The following is an 18402-nucleotide window of genomic DNA, read 5'->3' as shown; positions in this document are numbered from 1 at the left end:
TCTCCTTCCCTCTCTTCCTCCCTTCTCTTCTCCCTCACTCCCTCTTTTCTTCCCTTCTTTCTCCTCCCCCCCCTTCCTTCTTTCTCTTCTCCCCCTCATCCCCAGGCAAGCTTCCAGGACTCTAAACCATGAGGTTAACTGGACTCAGCTTTCCAGAGCCAAGAGCTCAGAGCTTTCATAGCCACAAGATGTGGTACAGAAATCCCCTAGAATCCCTCAACAGACTTCACAAGACCTGCAAGGGGGCTGGATTTGAAGGCAGAGAGCCTGAATTGGAATCCCAACTCTATTCCTTATTCCTTGTGTGACCCTGAGCACATAACTTCATTTCTCTGACCTTGTCTCATCACTTATAAAAAGTGGGCATTGGAGAAGATGATCTCCGAGTTCCCTCCCAGCTCTAAATCTATGGAAGCCATACAACACAGTAGCACAAAGGTGGGATATGAAGCCAGGGGACCTCTGCCACCTGAACAGCTTGAGCACAACCCTTAATCTCTATCAGCCTCAGTTTCTCCACCTGTCAAACAAGGGAGCTGGGCTAAATGACCTCCAAAGTACCATCTGGTTCTAAATCTACAATCCTATGAATTTGTGTCCCAGCACAAGCTACATGAGTCCTTGGTTATATAAACTTGGTGCCAGAGAACAAAGCATTTGTGGTTAGCATTTCCTCAGCAAAGCATACAGATCTTTGGAGAGTCACTCTTTCTGGGGGGAAAAATAGACAGCCTTTTCACCATAAAGCATTTTTCCCACTTCAGCGTCTACTCAGCAGATGTTGCCAAGTACCCAGTGTAATCAGGAGAATATTATTTTCCACAGTGTGTGGGCCACCTTATTCTACCTTTCTTAAGAAACCAAAGCACAGACTTGGTTCATTTGTATGTATGTGAAGGGAGATTGAATAAAAGAAAGTATTCCAGATGAAGCTACAAGGAGTGTCGGTTTTCAGGATGAAAGTCCATCGGGAATAATAGCTTTAGGGTGGCTCAAAATTCACGCTCTCACCTTTGCTTTGATTTCCATTTTTAATATTGATCCAATGATGGTCATTAGGTCACTGATGATCACGAGAATGTACCATCCGTTGATAAACTCCCAGCGGTCAGCATCACTCACACGTCTTTTATATTTTTCCAGGAAGAACCTTATAAATCTCTGTAGCAAACATTTTTAAAGTGTTTCTTACACACAATCCTGCCATCTGGGAAGTGGGAGGGAAACTGTGAATGGTGCTCTAGCCCACAGGTGTCTCTGACAGCATCACGGTACTCCCAAGGGAGAGCAAATGAGAGTAAAATGCAACTGGGAAATATTCAGCAAAATAAATACAAACACCATGGAACACAGATAATGTTAATATATGGTTTTTCTGAATCTTTATGTATGATTTGGTAGGCCCCATTTCTATTTGAGATGGACACCACTGCTCTGGCCTAGAAAATCATCTGCCACCAAATTTCCCAACTAGACTCTAAGTACCCTGAGGGCAGAGATTATGTCCAACACATTTCTATCCCCTACAGAATCTGACATTTTACTAAGCATGGACACCTGATTACAAGCAATTGATGAATCAAATTAAATTTGTGTGCCAAATTGATGTCACAATATTTAACAGTAACAGACTCTAGCTAACAGAAATCAACCTTAACAGAAGGAAGGCATCATGGTGTAGTAAAAAGGATGCTGATTTTAGTTAGAGGATCTGGGTTTAATCTTATCTCTGCCATTTGTGTGACATTGGACAAGTCCCTTAATTTCCATGGGCCTGGATTAACTCACATGTAAAATGAAGGTATTGAATTAGATGAATATAGAACCTCAGGGGCAATTTAGTACAACTTTATTATACATATGATGAGGCCAATGACTTGCTCAAGGTCACATAGGTAGTAAGCAGTGGAGGTGGGATTTGCACTCAATTCCTCTGATTTCGAATCTACTTGTCTTTCCCTTCTAAGGTCCCTTCCACTGTAAACCCTGTTATAGAGGTAGAACATACATGGTACAATATAAAGCAGCAACTCTCCAGGGAAGTAGCTCTTCAGGCTTGGGACAAGGGAAAGAAGAGAGAGAAACATATCTTCTGTGGCCTTTTCCTATGAGTTTATTAATTTAGTTAGAGGAGCACCAATTATCTGGAAGAGCCTCACTCTTCAAAAATCTTTAGTTACTTCCTACACCCCAGGCTAATTAAATAGCCTGGTGGGGAGGCAATCACTCTCCTCCAGGGATTTAATCCATCTGAGGGACTTCTGAAATAGGGGGATGATGCAGTATCAATATTCCGTCCTCTGGGCAAACCAAAAGGGAAGAAGCCAAAGGGAGGGAGGTGAGAATCGAAATGCACATACTTACTTTTTGCAATCTGAGGGCCAGGACAATGGATCTGGTGCATAGAATAAGGGAAGTAAAGCAACCCACAATAACAAACACATCAAACATCAGGATGTATTGAGTATTTTTCTGACCTGGAAAAAGCAAAAACCCAAAACGTCACCTTTAGGCATATTTTACTAAATATTGATTCTCAACATACCTGCTGTTCTCTGGAAAGTTGGTCTGAGACTATAAAAGTTCTTTGGGATGAAACGGATACTTTTTTATAGCATTTACAATTTGGTTCCATCCAGTAAAAAGCATGAGGCCATCTGAGGTAACAGTTAACTAGCACACAAGTAGAATCAGAAGACAGGGATTCAAGTCTGGCCTCTTGAAACATACTGGCTGTGTGACCCTGGGCAAGTCCCTTAACCTCCTTCAGTGCCCCTATGCAATAATCTAGGTATTTTAAGTCACAGGTGAGTTTCTGATCTGCAGCAGGTAGAGAAAGTCAATCACAGATCCAGATCAAGAAGACCACATCGGATTGTGTAATACCCACCTCAATATATCCATTCAATTGTTCATAAGTCAATGAAAACATCCCCCCAACCAAGCAGGCCTGCATCTTATTTAAACTACATTAGAATCTCCCTTTAACCACTTAACTATAAAGTTGAAATCAATACATGAGGGTCCATCTTGGATGCCACTCAAGGGAAATTTAATTAATGAAATTCTCATAATTCTCATAAGGTACAGGCACAGGGCCATAACACATAATAATGTTTTGGACTTAGCAGATGCTTAATTAATGTGAGTTTTTTTTTTTAATTGAATCAAGTAACAGGATAAGACTATTTGAGGTTACTGTCTCACTTAGGCGTACCTCAATTATGGCTGGAAGCTATCTCCCCCACTCATTTATTTGTATTTATCAGTGTTCCATGACTATTTCTGGGGCTCCATTAGGTTAAAAAAAATAAATTTAAAAATACATTCTTCCTATCTCACTCTTCCTTGTTTATCATATATTGCTATCTGTACATTCTTATTCTGTGTTCTGTTACTCTTTAGGCAATCCTCAGTTTCAATTCTCTGGAGAATATAGTGTTCCATGACCACAGCCATATAACAACCAAAAACACTGCACAGTGGAAAGTACTGAATTTGAATGTGGAGGCAGCTAGGTAGCTGAATGGATAGAGCACTGGGCCTAAAGTTCCAATCCAGCCTCTGACACTACTAGCTGTGTGACCCTGGGCAAGTCACTTAACCCCATTGCCTAACCAAATAAAAACAAAACAAAAACAAAAACAAACAAACAAAAAAAAAACAGGAAAAAACAAAGAACTCCCAATGTAGAAACTCCTTCCATGAAGCAGATTAACAATTCAGCCATAGTAACTTAGAGCCTTAGAGCTTCCCAGGGCACTGAGGAAGGGGATGATCAGCTCTTGGTCTCAAAGCCAATGTGTCAGAGGCAGGATTTGAATACAAGGTCCAAAATCCAAAGTCTGCCCTCTTTGCACTATACCAGAATACATCTCTTTATAGAAGGGGTTCATGAGTTTAATCCTAGTACTTTCCCCCATTGATTATTTCCTATTTATCCTAATGTAGCTGTTGTGTGCATGTTGTTTCCCATTAGATAGTGAATTCCTTAAGGGTAGGGAATGGTTTTTACCTCTCTTTGTGTCTCCAATGCTTAGGGTAGTGCCTGGCACATAGTAGTTTCTTAAGAAATGCTTGCTGACTGAACTTGTTTTTAAAAAAATATTTGGGGGACTGTTGGTTTCTTTTAAAATCTTGTCTATTTTTCTTTTCTTCATTTAAAAGCATCATTCTGAGAAGGGATCCATCAGTTTCACCAGACCACCGAAGGGGTCCACGATACGAGAAAAGATTAGGAATCCCTGCTGTTGGATAACATTTAAGGTGCCATTTTGATTTGCCAAATCAAATGCTATTTTGTAGTCAAACAATAATCACAGCAGGATTTGGCATTTCCTGAACTGCTCAGACAACTGTGTATTGATAAAGGTCAGCTGTGGAATACTACTTGTGAAAATCTGCCTGCTCCTTTCTAGTACCTTCATCAACAGAACCATCATATGTAGGGAGATGACTCTCCTAAGAATTTTACAAAATGGGAAAGCAGATACGTGGGTCAGCATCTAGTCTCAGCCACGTTTTGTTGCTAATGATATATCTGAGATTTCTAAGTCTTTGGTGTTAAGCAATGAATCAATAAGCATATATTATGTGCCAACTGTGTGCCATGCACTGGGAATACAAATATGAAGAAAGAAATAATGCTTTCCCTCGAGGAGCTTACAATCTCCTCCTTTAGATGCCTGAAGAAGTGATACTTTTACATCTTTTTTGTTTTCAGTCATGTCCTTTTTCTCTATAAGAATATCACATGATGATAAAGTCCAAGGGTCCAGGGTCCACTGTGCATGGAGGTTTTTTTTTTTAAGTGCAACAAAAACCTTTGTCAATCTTGTTCACATTTCAACTCTCTTGTTTTTCCAGTTTTTTATTTAAATGCCCTTAGATTGATTTTGCTTATTTGGGGGTCTCATCAAGCATTTTTTGTGGGGGAAATGGGGCGAAATGGCTTGCCCAGGGTCACACAGCTAGTAAGTGTCAAGTGTCTGAGGCCGGATTTGAACTCAGGTCTTCCTGAATCCAGGGCCGGTGCTCTACCCACTGCGCCATCTAGCTATCTCTCATCAAGCATTCTTTAAAATGGATTTTCTCCCTCTACAGCTGAGCAGCACAGTGAAAAGACTGCTGACCTTGCAGTCAGGAAGACCTGACTTTGAATTCTTTCTCAGATGCATACCCTGTCTCAGCCTCAATTTCTTCATGTGCAAAATGGGAATAATGACAGCATCTACTTCACAGGACTATTTTGAGGACTGAATGAGATGACACATAGGAAGCACTTTGCAAACCTTAAGGTGCTTTGTGAGTGCTAGCTCTTATTAGTATTATGAGGCAATACTGACCATAATTTCCCACAATCCTTCTCTGTAAGATTTTATGAACCGATTTGTATTCTAAACCAGTGTTGCTATTACCTGCCACATCTCACTAGGTGGAAAATCAGGGCTGACTGAAAGAGTTTTTAGTTTTTGTTGTTCACCCAGTTATGGTGACTGACTTATGATGTCTAAATTTCTGCAAGAAATTGCTATGATCAGTGCTGGTGACCATTCCTCCATCTATTTCCTATTTTTTTGACATAAAAATTTTGTTTAAATACAACAGGTTGCAGTTGCCCCAAAAAGTTTGCAGAACTGACTATACGCAGTTAATAAACATTTATTAAGCACCAATTACGTACCAGGAACTGGGCTAAGCACCTCAGACACAAAGAAAGGCAAAAGACAGTCCTGGTTCTCAAGAATCTCCCAGTCCAATGGAGGTGATAGCATACCAACAACTATATACAAGCAAGATAGATACAAGATAACAGGGGATAATTAACAGGATAAAGGTACTAGAATTAAGAAGGATTGAGAAAGGCTGCTTGTAGAAGGTGGGACTTTAGCTGGAATTTGAAAGCAAAAGGAAAAGATGAAGAGGGAGAGAATTCCAGGCATGGAGAACAGTCAATGGAAATGGAAGGTGAAGTACCCCATGTGAGGAACATCAGAATAATAAGGTATAAGAAGGCTGAAAAGTTAGGAGGTGGGCAGGTTAGGAATAGCTTTGAATGTCAAACAGAGGATTTTCTATTTGATCTTGGAGGTGATATTGAACCACTGGAGTTTATTAAGTAGAGCCAGACCTGTGCTTTAGGAAGAGTATTATGATGGATGGACTAGAGTAGAGCGAGAGTCAAGGAAGAGAGATCAACCAGAGGAGAGAGAGGAGATGATGAAGGCCTGTACCAGGGTGGTAACAGTGTCAGAGGAGAGAAGGGGGAATATGGGTGTGATGTTGCAAAGGTAAAATCAACAGGACTTGACAACACATAGGATATGGGAGGTGTGAGAGAGTGAGGAGCTGAGGTTTCAAGCCTGAGTGATTGGGGAAAGGGTGGTAACTTTGAGTATAATGGAGGAAGTTAAAAAGAGGGAAGAGTCTAGGGGAAAGATAGAGTTCAGTTTTAGACATACAGAGTTTAAGCTGTCTAGGGGACTTCCACTTCAAGATGTCCAACAGGCAGTTGGAGACTGTGAGATTGGAGGTCAGCAGAGAGGTTAGGGCTGGATAAGAATCATCATCATAAAGAAGATAATTGAATCCATAGAAGCTGATGAGATCACCAACTGAAATAGTGTAGAGGGAAAAGGCACGAGGGCCCAGGACAGCTCTATGGGACATCTATAATTAGTAGGCATGATCTGGATGAAGATCCAGCAAAGGAACATTTAAATAAGTAGAAGAAAAACCAAAAATATGGGGAGAAGAGAGTATCAAGAAGATGGTGATTGACAGCATCAATCAGCTGCAGAGAGGTGAAGAAGGAGGAAGGCTGAGGGAAGGCCATTAGATTTGGTAATTAAGAGAACAGTAGTCATTTTGAAGGGAGAAATCTCCCCTAAATGATAAGGTCAGAAGCCTAAAATAGAAAGTTAAGAAGAGAGTGAGAGGAAAGGGAGTGGAGGATCCAATTGTAGATAGCTTTCTCAAGGAGTTTTAGCCAAAAGAGAGGAGAGGCATGGGATGATAGCTAATAAGGATGGATCATCACGAGGGTTTTTTGAGGTTGGGGCAGACAAGGACATGTTTTAAGCAATATGGAAGCAGTCAGTGGATACGGAGAGATTGAAGATAAGCGAGAAAACGGGAGCGAGAGAGGAAGCCATCTCTTAGAGAAAATGGGATGGAGGGGGGCCAGGATTTGCCTTAGTAAGGTAAAAGATCACCTTCCTGGGAGACATATGAAGGAGGAAATAGTTGTACAAGGCATTTGGGTGACATGAAATGATGAAAAGGGGAAAAGAGGGAGCTCACCATGAATGAGCTCAATTTTTTCTTCCAGTGAAAAAGTTCAAGTAAAGTTCTAATCTGAGAGGGTTGGGAGAGGGAGAGCCATGGGAGGTTTGAGAAGGGATGGAAAGGGTTGGAAAACATGATTCAAGAGTAAGGAGTGAGAGAGACTGAAGCCTTGTAGACATCACAGAAGCCTCACACTTGTATGGGATGTCCCAAAAGTCTTACTCCTGTTTTAAGCTTCAATAGCTTAAAACTGGGAATAGCTATTAAGACTCCTTACTCTTGAATCATGTTTTCCATTGTTTTTCACCCTTCTCGTTTACTTTCACATTTTCATTTAATTTGCTGTCTCAAAGTATATGCCGATTTCATTTGGAAGGTCCTGCCAAGTTCACCATAGAATTTCTCTACCTCTTCTTCTTCTTCAACAGATGCTGGTGGATAAGCCGCAATTATTTTCATGGCGGTCTTTTTTGCAAATACTTATCATAAGCAATATGAGATGACCAAGGCTCTCCTTAAATTGTATTTCTCATTGCTTTTGGACAGATTATAAAACCAACTTTACCAGCTTCTATATTTAATACTTCAATGACTCCCTGAGTCAACTTCTGTTTAATCTGCAAATTCCTTTTTCTGGTTTCATTTACAGTGAGAATGATGAGACAAATGAGATTTGTTTCTTCAAGTTGTAAGTTCACTATCTGGTCACTGTCATCTAGAATACCAACAGCATTTGGAATGCCAAGTAAAAATTTACAGATGATCTAAAAACTATGTAAAACTTCATGCCTTTGTCCCCTTTTCCACTATTCTGCCATCACTGAAGAAATGGAAGAACACCAGATGGCACTGAGGGCCATCTTGCATTTATTTTTCTTCATTTCATTGGTTGCTATGGTCATATGATCTTCATCTTCCACAGCCTACTAGAAACAAGTCTCTCCATACTCAGTCCTCAAAGAGCAGACAATGTTGTTGCCACAACTGGCCTCAAAGCCTGTCAAGTATGGTAGAACCTGCTTGAGCATGGGCCACTGTACCCAGTCTTTGAGAACTCAGGTTCACTAGCATACCACAAGGAGGCACTAGATTAGGACTTTGTGGAGGTCAGGCCAATTTACACAACTATAGTTCTGTATCCATCAGTTGAATTTAATGCATTGAAATGGATAAAACACCTATTGGACAGGAAGCATGGCCCTCTGTCTACAATACCACAGCTGGCATAACTAACAATGAGACATATCATATTTTCTGCCTTTTGCAAAGTCTTTCCTATGATACAGAAGCAGGGCTTGGTATGAGTCCCAGAGCCGTTCTAACATAGGTATTTTCATTCAGGTGAAATCTCAATCAAATGAACATCAAAGGTTGCTTTGAAGGGAAAAAGACATTATAATCCGAGGTTTGCTCAGGGAAGAAAGAGGGGCAGTCTTGCATGCTCTTCCTTACTGATGAATGGGTGAGGGTAGGGGGGTTATGCGAGGAGTTGATTCTATTTACTCCTATACACACACGTGAGGGCGGGTTATGTAGCATTTATGAAGAGCAGATGGACCGCCCACCTTACATACTGAATCTCCTGAGACCACAGACAACTAAATGAGAGGCCCCAAACTTGATGGGATGAACCAATAGTCTGGTGGTTTGGACTGAAATGAAAAGTATAAACACAAGCTCAATGATGTAATATGTGTGTATACATGTACACATGTATTATGTATGTGAGCTCTCACTGTGTCTGCTTCTCTGGTACATGTTTCTGATCACTACAAGCAGCAAACTGTGCCACCCAATACCCAAGAGTATGGTGGGGGCAGGAGGGAGGAGAAGACAACCCCCTCAGCAGATGGCCCTAGTATGGGGCCATGGGGGGAACCTGTTTCCCTAGCTGGTCCAGAGGTGGGGGAGGGGGAGAGAAGACAAGGCAAGTCAAGACTATAATAAGTGGAAAATGGAAGGGAGCAAAAAATGGAGAGAAAGAGAAAGTGGAGAGAGGAAAAGAAGAGAAGAGGGGTGGGAAAGGGAGGGAAGAGAAAAAGAGAAAGAAAAAGAAGAGGACAAAGAAGAGAGAGCAAAAAAAAAGAAGGAAAAGAAGAGAGGGTCATGTCTGATTTTAAATGCAAATCGGGCATAGTTGAAATGAAAATTTTAAGATTCTGGATGTCTGAGAGGTTTCTATGTGTGTTGTCTACCCACAAGAGAGAGCCCAAGTTTCTCTTTTCTTGAACACATGGGGAGAAGGACGTAAATTATATACTAAGCCTCTTGGGAAATGAACGAGAAAAAGAGGAAATTGGTGATTTCCCTGATGAACCCATCAGATATTTTGATCTTAACAAGCATCTTGCCAAATTTGCCCCAAGGTCAGTAATAAACATATGCCAGTTCTGATGATATTTTTTGCAGTAGCAAAGACCTTCATGGAGTCTGATGCAGAAGGGGCTTTTTTATCACTTGTGTGGCACCCTTGACTCAATCTGAGGAATGGCTAAATAAACTGTGGTACATAAATACAACATAATACAACTGCATCATAAGAAATGATGAATATGGAAAATTCAGAGAAGCATGAGAAGAATTATATGAACTGATGCAATGAAAAGTAAGCAGAACCGGAGAAATAATACACACAATGACTACAACATCATAAATGGAAAGAATAAAAACATAAACTGAATTCTGTGGAATTAGAATGGATATTCTTGGCCCTAAAAAGAGATATGAGAATGCATCTGCCTCTTTTCCTTGCAAATTATTGGTGCGGGAGACTATATCTGGTGTCGGATGTGACTGGGGCTGGGAATGACTTTGCTGAACTGTTTTATTTTCCTCTATACTTCTGTAAGAGATGGCTCTATGGGAGGAGGGTTAAGCAGAGATATATTGAGAAATGAAGGTGATATTTTAAAAAATGCTTTCAACTGAGTGAAGTAAGTAAAACCAGGAGAACAATTTATATAATGACCTACATTATGAAGACAAACAACTCAAAAAGCTAAAGAACTGATCAGTGCAATGACCCACTATGGTTCCATAGGATCAGTGATGGAGCACAAGTTCTACCTCCTGACAAAGAGGTGACAGACTTGAAGTACAGAATGAGACAAATAGTTTCACGCAGGGGTCATGTGCAGGTTGGCTTTGCTTCACTATATTTGACAAAGGAGGGATTTTTTTTTTCTTTTGCAAGTGAAGCCTTTGCAGGTGGGAAAGGGGTAATAGTGATGGATGGAAGGAAGGAAGGAAGGAATGGGAGGGAGGGAGGAAGGAATGGGAGGGAGGGAGGAAGGAATGGGAAGGAGGGAAGGAGGAAGGAAGGAAAAAAGAAAGAGTATCAATGAAACATTTTTAAATGCATGGAAGAGAAGGAAATTTAGAGGGAGACACATTCAAGTCGGACAGCCTTAGAACTGATGCTGAATTTATAACATACAGTTTTAAAAAAGCAAGCTGTATATAACAAATTTGAAACAGAAGGGAAGGGAAGATAGATATGGCCTAAAATTGGAACTGGATTAAGTTAGAACACACAATTGGCCTTAGAGTAAGGACAATAGTATCATACGGTGAAAGGAACAATGAAATTCGAGTCAGAGAACCTCGGTTCAAATCCTGCCTCTGACCCTTACTACCTGTATGATTTGGGGCAAGTCATTCAACTTGCTCAAGCTTTCCTAGACCTCAGCTTCCTTATTTGTAAAATAAGGGGCTGGACTAAAGGGGCCCTGAGGTAGCATCTGGATCAGGTCTAGATCATATGGCCTACCTCTCATACATACTGGTTGTGAGACCCTGGGAGAGTCACTGTTGCCCCCAGATCTATCTGCATGGCAGATAGAAACTATGAGTTTGTGGATAGAGCACTGGCCCTGGATTCAGGAGGACCTGAGCTCAGATCCGACCTCAGACACATAATACTTACTAGCTGTGTGACCCTGGGTAAGTCACTTAACCCCGTTGCCTAGACCAAAAAAAAAAAAAAAAAAAAAACCCAAAACTGACAATCTAAATGAAATGGATGAATTTACATTTACAAAAAAAAAAAAAAAAGAAAGAAACTATGAGTTCATGAACATTTTTATGGAAGTGAATTTTGCCTTAAACAGCATTCAAATCTCTGTTTACCACACAAGCATACTAATCTCAGAATTAGAAAGGTTCCCCCATTTGAAGCACAAATGTCCTTCATAGCACCCCAAAGGGGCAGCGAGGTGGCACAGTGGATAGAGCATTGGCCCTGGATTCAGGAGGACCTGAGTTCAAATCCAGCCTCAGACACATAACACTCACTAGCTGTGTGACCCTGGGCAAGTCACTTAACCCCATTGCCTAGCACAAACAAAAACAAAAACAAACAAACAAAAAAAAAACAAACAAACAAACATAGCACCCCACAGCAGATACAACGCTGGACCTGGAGTCAGGAAGATCCGAGTTCAGATCCAACCTGAGACACTTACTGGCAATGTGACTCTAGGCTAGTTACTTAACGTCTGTCTGCCTCGGTTTCCTTATCTGTAAAAATGGGGCTAATAATAGCACTTAACTCCCAGGGTTGTTATTGAGGATAAAATGAGATAATAATTGTAAAGTATTTGGCAAACTATAAAACACTATATAACCACCAGTTTGTTGTGCTTAAGTGATCATCACAGCCCTCTTGCCTATATATACTGTATACTCCCTAGGGCAGCATATTAAATTGGGGGGTCATCACTAATTATTAGAAAGTCTTTCTAAGCCCACTGCCCAGACTTATGTCTGCCTTCCTTCCTTCTTTTTTCCTTCCTTTTTTCTCTCTTTCTCCCTCTCTTCCTTCTTTCCTTCCTATTGTGTGTGTATATACATGCCCAGGCACAAGCATACCTTTAAGTAAGTTTCTAGGACTCCACTGAAATTTAAGTTCGTGAAGCCTGAGGAAGGGACTCTCTAATCATAATTACTTACAACTTAAAAGCAACGGCCATGTCCCAAACGAAAGGGGGGAGATAGGGAAAGGCAATAAGACATTTACAAAAGTTGAAGGAGTAACGTTCTGGACATTTTGCTAATGCACTCTTAGTTTAGCTAAAAGGCCTAATCAGAGAATTACTTAAAGTAGCAAAAGGCACAGTCTGGCAGAGCACCAGAGGAAAACTCCATTCAACAGCAAGGGTACACTAAAAGATGAGTCATGTTGAAGTCCATTAGAAGGAAGAAAATAGCAAAGGACACGGAAGAATCCAGACCCTTGAGTCATATAATCAAAAAGCCTGCATCCCACACCATCCATTTCAATGTTCCCTTTTGGAGTGTTTATGTTCTCTCTCTCCCCTGCAGTGACTAATAACCTGAAAAAAATAATCTCTGAAAGATGGCTTTTGATGTAAAAGACACATCATGGGAAAGAAGGATTGTCATGAAACCAGGGGAGGCCTGGGTTTGAACCCCACCCCTCACCCTTATCTGCTACTAGGTGGCATTGCCACAGCCAAGTCATGGCAAATTAGCATCGGTTAAGGGTTATATGAATGCTGGTTATTACTAGTAGCTATCATATGCTCAGAGGACCAGAGTTGGAAGGGCCCCCAGAGATGATCTAATCCAGAGGTGGGGAACTTGTGGCCCTCTAGGTCCTCAAGTATGGCGCTTGGACTGAATCCAGACTTCACAGAACAAATCCCCTTAATAAGAGGATTTGGTCTGTAAAACTTGGACTCAGTCAAAAGGCTGCACCCATGGACCTAGAAGGCCGCAGGTGGCCTCGAGGCTGCAGGTTCCCCACCCCTGATCTAGTCCAACTTATTTTGCAGACAAGGTAATGGAGAGGTCAAATGATTTACTTAAGGTCATACAGGTATTACTTAATCTCTCTGATTCTCAATTTACTCATCTATAAAAAAGGGATAACAACACCTGAAGTAATTGTCTCATAGAGCAGCTAGGTGATGCAGTGGTTAGAGTGCCGGGCCTGGAGTCAGGAAGACCCGAGTTCAAATTTGGCCTCAGATGCTTATTAGCTGTATGACCTTGGGCAAGTCATTTAACCCTGTTTGCCTCAGTTTCCTCATCTATAAAATGAGCTGGGGGAGCAAATGCAAACCAGTCCAGTATCTTTGCCCAGAAACCCCCAAATGGGGTCACAAAGAATCAGACATGACTGAAGACAACTGAACAACAAAGTAATTGTGTCTTAGGATTATCATGAGGATAAAATACCAAAAAAACCCCAAAAAACCCACATAAACAGTGTTTCGTAAACCTTTGGACTCTTAAACAATATCAGCTATTAATAAAACCTGAAACTAGATTTTCTGATCAAATCTCTTCTCTACCCAAATAATAACACACACACATTCTTGCCAAAGATAAACTCTGCAAACCTTTAAAACACTATGCAAAGTTACGATTATGATTATTATTGAAATCACCCATGATTCATAGCAGAAATATGCCTGCCACACTTACTTGATCCGGATACATGCAAGCCTTTGCACTCCTGAATGTTGGCCTCAGTATCAAAATAGATTTTTATTCTACCACTGTGAGCTTTATTGTTGAAGGTAATCTGCGGAGAAAATATGGAAAGAATGACTTGAAGAATTAATACTGAAAAAGCCTAGAGTGGGGAAATGGAGCTTTGCCAGGGACCTGGCAAAGATGGGAGTCCTACATGGCTCTAGCGCCCGTGTTGATCTGTGGGTAGCCCAACTGGGGCTCAGGGAGGGACTCCAGGTGTGTTTCCTCCCAGCCTGGGACTAGAGAAGGGCTTCCAAGACCCCCAAGCTGGATTCTGTATCCCCAGCAGTGTGAAGTCACCCTGTTCCACTTTCAGAACCTCAGGTCATGGGATTTTAAAGCTGGAAGTAAAGCTTAGAGATCATCCAGTCTAACCCCCTTAGTTCCTCTCAAGTAGGTATTATTTCATGTATTATATTTATATCCTTGGGTCAGCTAGGTAGAACAGTGGATACAGTACCAGGCCTGGAGTCAGAAAAACCTGAGTGAAAATGCAGCCTCAGACATTTACTAGCTGTGTCACCCTGGGCAAGTCACTTAACTCCGTTTGCCTCAGTTTCCTCATCAGTAAAATAAGCTGGAGAAGGAAATGGCAAACCACTCCAGTATCTTTAACAAGAAAACCCCAAAAGGGGTCACGGAGAGTCAGTCTACAACAATAACAACAAGAAGAGACAACAATATGGGAAGAATGACTTGAAGAATTAATATTAACTATAACAAGGGTGTCCGCCTCAAAAAAAATTACTTGGAGATCCAGAGACCATTTTTTTATTACCTTTTCGTATAGGGTAAAAAAAAATTTTCCTTTTGCATTTCTTTGCAGTTTTTTTAGATCAATTGAATAATTAAAGTCCAAATAAATGCAATTCTGGCAACTAAATTCTAGTTTCTCACTGCCCAGATTCTGTGATACCCTAGGCTAGGAGTTCTAACCTGGAGGTCCAAGAACTTATTTTGAAAATAACTGTATTTGACAACTGTATTTCAATGAATTAGTTTCCTTTGTAATATTATGTATTTTATTTTATGCATTTAAAAACATTATTTTGAGAAGGGATCTCTTAGGTTTCGCCAGACTATTGTCTAAGAGATATATGACACATCAGAAGGCTACAGACCTTTTTGGGTTCTAGAAGGGTTGGTGAGTATGACCAAAGGTCAGAGCTGCCATGCACGGGTGTCAAAGGGCTGCCATCTTTGCTTCTCCCCCTTCAAAACCAAATGCTAACACAAAAACCAGTTGTTATACTGAACAGAACCAACAATTACTGACACTATTCATTTGTGAAATGCTTTATTTTCTCACATTGGCTTCCTCTTCTTTCACCCTTGCTCCAAAGACTGCATATGAAGCTCTGAAAACTGCATGGAACCCAAAGATGGCCAAGTCTGCTTTCATGGTCCCTCCTATGATTTTAAATGGTGTCACCAAATCCCTTCCAAATTCTCCAAATTTAATACTAAATCACTTTAATTGAAAAAACAAAAGCAGGTTATGATGAAAGGTGATAGAGAAGCATGCTTTTTTTAAAAAAATCAAATAAAAATGACAGGGGAATCATGAATGTTGACTATATTTTATCACAAATTGAAGGCATATATTCACAGAATTGAAAGTAGATATTTCATATTCCCAGCCAAAGAAAAGCTATTTTTCCTAAATATGCATTCAGCCTGCTCCCTTTCTTAAACCTATCTCAACTGAAAATGGCGTTTTTCAATTCATTTTGGATTTGAAGATTGCAAAGCTCCTTAAGGATGGGGCTTGTGTCCATTTTCTTCTTTTAATTACTCCTCCCTAACACAATACCTTACACACAATAGTAGCTCAATAAAAGTTTATTGGGTTGAAGATTGAATGTACACCGTCATAATATAATAATATCAGCAAGCCCAAACTTAACAAAGGAAGGCCAGGTCCCAGATGTATTGGGTAAAGCGATAGATTCCTATAGATTCAGTTTTGCACCCACAGGTATAAGCCCTAATTTAAAAACTCCATCTACAACTGAACCACCCCACCCCTCAATCTGTCATTCAATTTCACTGATCTCTAAGACTCCACTCCTTTTCTGCTTATTCGCCTTCCTACTCCCCCACCCCCAAATAGATATTGTGCAACTTGTGTATATGAGTTGAGATTGAGGAGAACATAAAACAATCACCACCATCCTTTAGCACATTTTAATCATTAAATAAATGATAAGAACCAGGTATTTAGGTTTTTAAAAAATGTTATCAGCTGAATAAAAGAAATAAGAGCTTGAATTTAAGGTGAAAAAGTGACTTCTTTCTTATGCCCACATTGAAATATGTCCCTCTAAGATTGGAGGCAAGAGTTGAACAAAACATAAGAAACAGTCCCTAAGAAAAATGCCACTCTTTTTTGCATATATATATGCAAATGAGCATTTTGATTAGGTTAGCCCCCCCAAAATGCACCACCTAGCATAGTCTGTAATTCTTTTGGTCCTGATCCATAATTTTAATCAGAACAAAGAACTCCCAGCATAGAAACTCCCCCACTGATGCAAATGGGCAACATGTTTGTAACTTGAAGTCTTAGAGTAATCTGGGAAATTGAGATGTTAAATAGCTTACCTATTCTCACAAAGCCAGTAGATGGCAAAGGTAGGACTGGACTCCAGGGCTTCCTGACTCCAAGGCTAGCCTTTTATTCACCATATCAAACGGTCTGTCCTTGAGCAGCATTATTGGTTGTAAAGCATTGGGTAAATGCTGAAAAAAGCTTCTGATACTCAAGTATTTTCATTATGATAAAATTTGACAAATGTTTATTAAACATCTACCGTGTGCGAGCAGCTAGGAAACACAGGCCTCGTTGAAAACTCTTGTTTCCAACATCTTCATTTCCCTTCCCCCTATTCATTTTTGTGTTTGTACCACTGGAAAGGTCATGTTTGTTTCCGAGCAAAGAAAATTACGTTTCATGACAAAATACTGCCTTCTATAATAATAACTGGCATTTATATGGTACTTTAAGGTTTGCAAAGTGCTTTACAAATATTTTCCCATTTTATCCTCACAACAGCCCTGCAAAGTAGGTGCTATTATTATCCCACTTTACAGAGGAGGAAACTGAGGCTGAAGAGTAGTTAAGTGACTTTCCCAGAGCCACATAGCTAGGCCTGGGCCAGAATTTGAACTCATATCTTCCTGACTTCAAGCCCAGAACTCAATCCATTGTGCTATTTAGATGCCTACTACCCATCTAGTTTACTAGTTTAAGTCTCTGTGTGTATATATCTTAGAGATTAATGTATTTTTTCCCCCAGATTTGGTCCTACAAAGAATTTGAAGACTCCCAAAGTCCAAGCTTTTGGGACAAAAACTCATTATTTGACAAAAACTGCTGTATAAACTAGAAAACAATATGGCAGAAACTAGACTCATCTCATACCATATGCCAAGACATGGTCAAAATGGGTACGTGATTTAGACATAAAGGGTGATACCATAAACAAATTAGGAGAGCATGGAATAGTTTGCCCATCGATTTATGGATAAGGGAATAATTTAGGACCAAACAAGATATAGAGAGCATTACAAAATGTAAAATGGACAATTTTGATTATATAAAATTGAAAAGTTTTTGTACAAACAAAACTAATGCCACCAAAACTAGAAAGAAAACAGAAAACTGAGAAAAAAAATTTTACAGCCAACTATCTCTGATAAGGGCCTCATTTCTCAAATATATAAAGAACTGAGTCAGATTTGTAAGAATACAAGTCATTCCCCAACTGATAAATGGTCAAAGGACATGAACAGATAATTTTCAGACAAAGAAATCAAAGCTATCTATAGCCATATGAAAAAATGTTCTAAATCACTATTGATTAGAGAAATACAAATTAAAACAGCTCTGAGGCATCACCTCATACCTTAGATTGGCTAATAAGACAAAAAGGGAAAATGATAAATATTGGAGGGGATGTGGAAAAATTGGGACACTAATGCACTACTGGTGGGGTTGTGAACTGATCCAACCATTCTGGAGAGCACCTTGGAACTATGTCCAAAGGACTATAAGATTGTGCATACTCTTTGATCCAGCAATATTACTGCTAGGTCTGTATCCCAAAGAAATCGAAAAAAGGGGGAAAGAACCTATTTGTACAAAAATATTTATAGCAGCAAAATATATTGCCATGTATTTTGTGGTGGCTAAGAATCAGACATTGAGGGGATACCCATCCATTGAGGAATGGCTGAACAAGTTGTGGTATATGATTGTAATTGAATACTATTGTGCTATAAGAAATGATAAGCAGGATGATTTCAGAAAAACCTGGAAAGATTTACATGAACTGATACCAAGTGAAATGAGCAGAACCAGAAGGACATTGGACACAGAAACAGCAATATTTTACAATGAACAACTGTGAATGACAACTATTCTCAGCAATATTATAATCCAAGACAATCCCAAAGGACTCATGATAAAAAATGCTATCTGCCATCAAAGAAAGAACTGATGTTGTCTGAATACAGACCAAAGCAGACTTTTTCTTTTTCCTTCTTTCTTTCTTGGGTTTTCTTGCACAGAATGACTAATACGGAAATATTTTTACAAAATCAACCCTATAT

General features: G+C 40.0%; 1 protein-coding gene across 3 annotated transcripts in view; it reads right to left on the bottom strand.

The window, feature by feature from the left end:
* Window positions 1–18402, bottom strand: part of MCOLN2 (mucolipin 2) — an 85602-nt gene that overhangs the window by 21587 nt on the left and 45613 nt on the right. For all 3 annotated transcript variants that reach the window (XM_027873930.1, XM_027873929.1, XM_027873931.1), the window contains 3 exons: window positions 13738–13837; window positions 2365–2477; window positions 1012–1161 (listed from right to left, as the gene is read on the bottom strand). In XM_027873930.1, coding sequence (XP_027729731.1) covers window positions 1012–1161; window positions 2365–2477; window positions 13738–13837 — 363 coding nt within the window. The remainder of the gene's footprint in view (window positions 1–1011; window positions 1162–2364; window positions 2478–13737; window positions 13838–18402) is intronic.

Source organism: Vombatus ursinus, unplaced genomic scaffold (assembly GCF_900497805.2).
Source record: "Vombatus ursinus unplaced genomic scaffold, bare-nosed wombat genome assembly UNPS02014803.1, whole genome shotgun sequence".
Taxonomy (NCBI): Eukaryota; Metazoa; Chordata; class Mammalia; order Diprotodontia; family Vombatidae; genus Vombatus; species Vombatus ursinus.
This window is presented reverse-complemented; position numbering and strand designations above follow the sequence as displayed.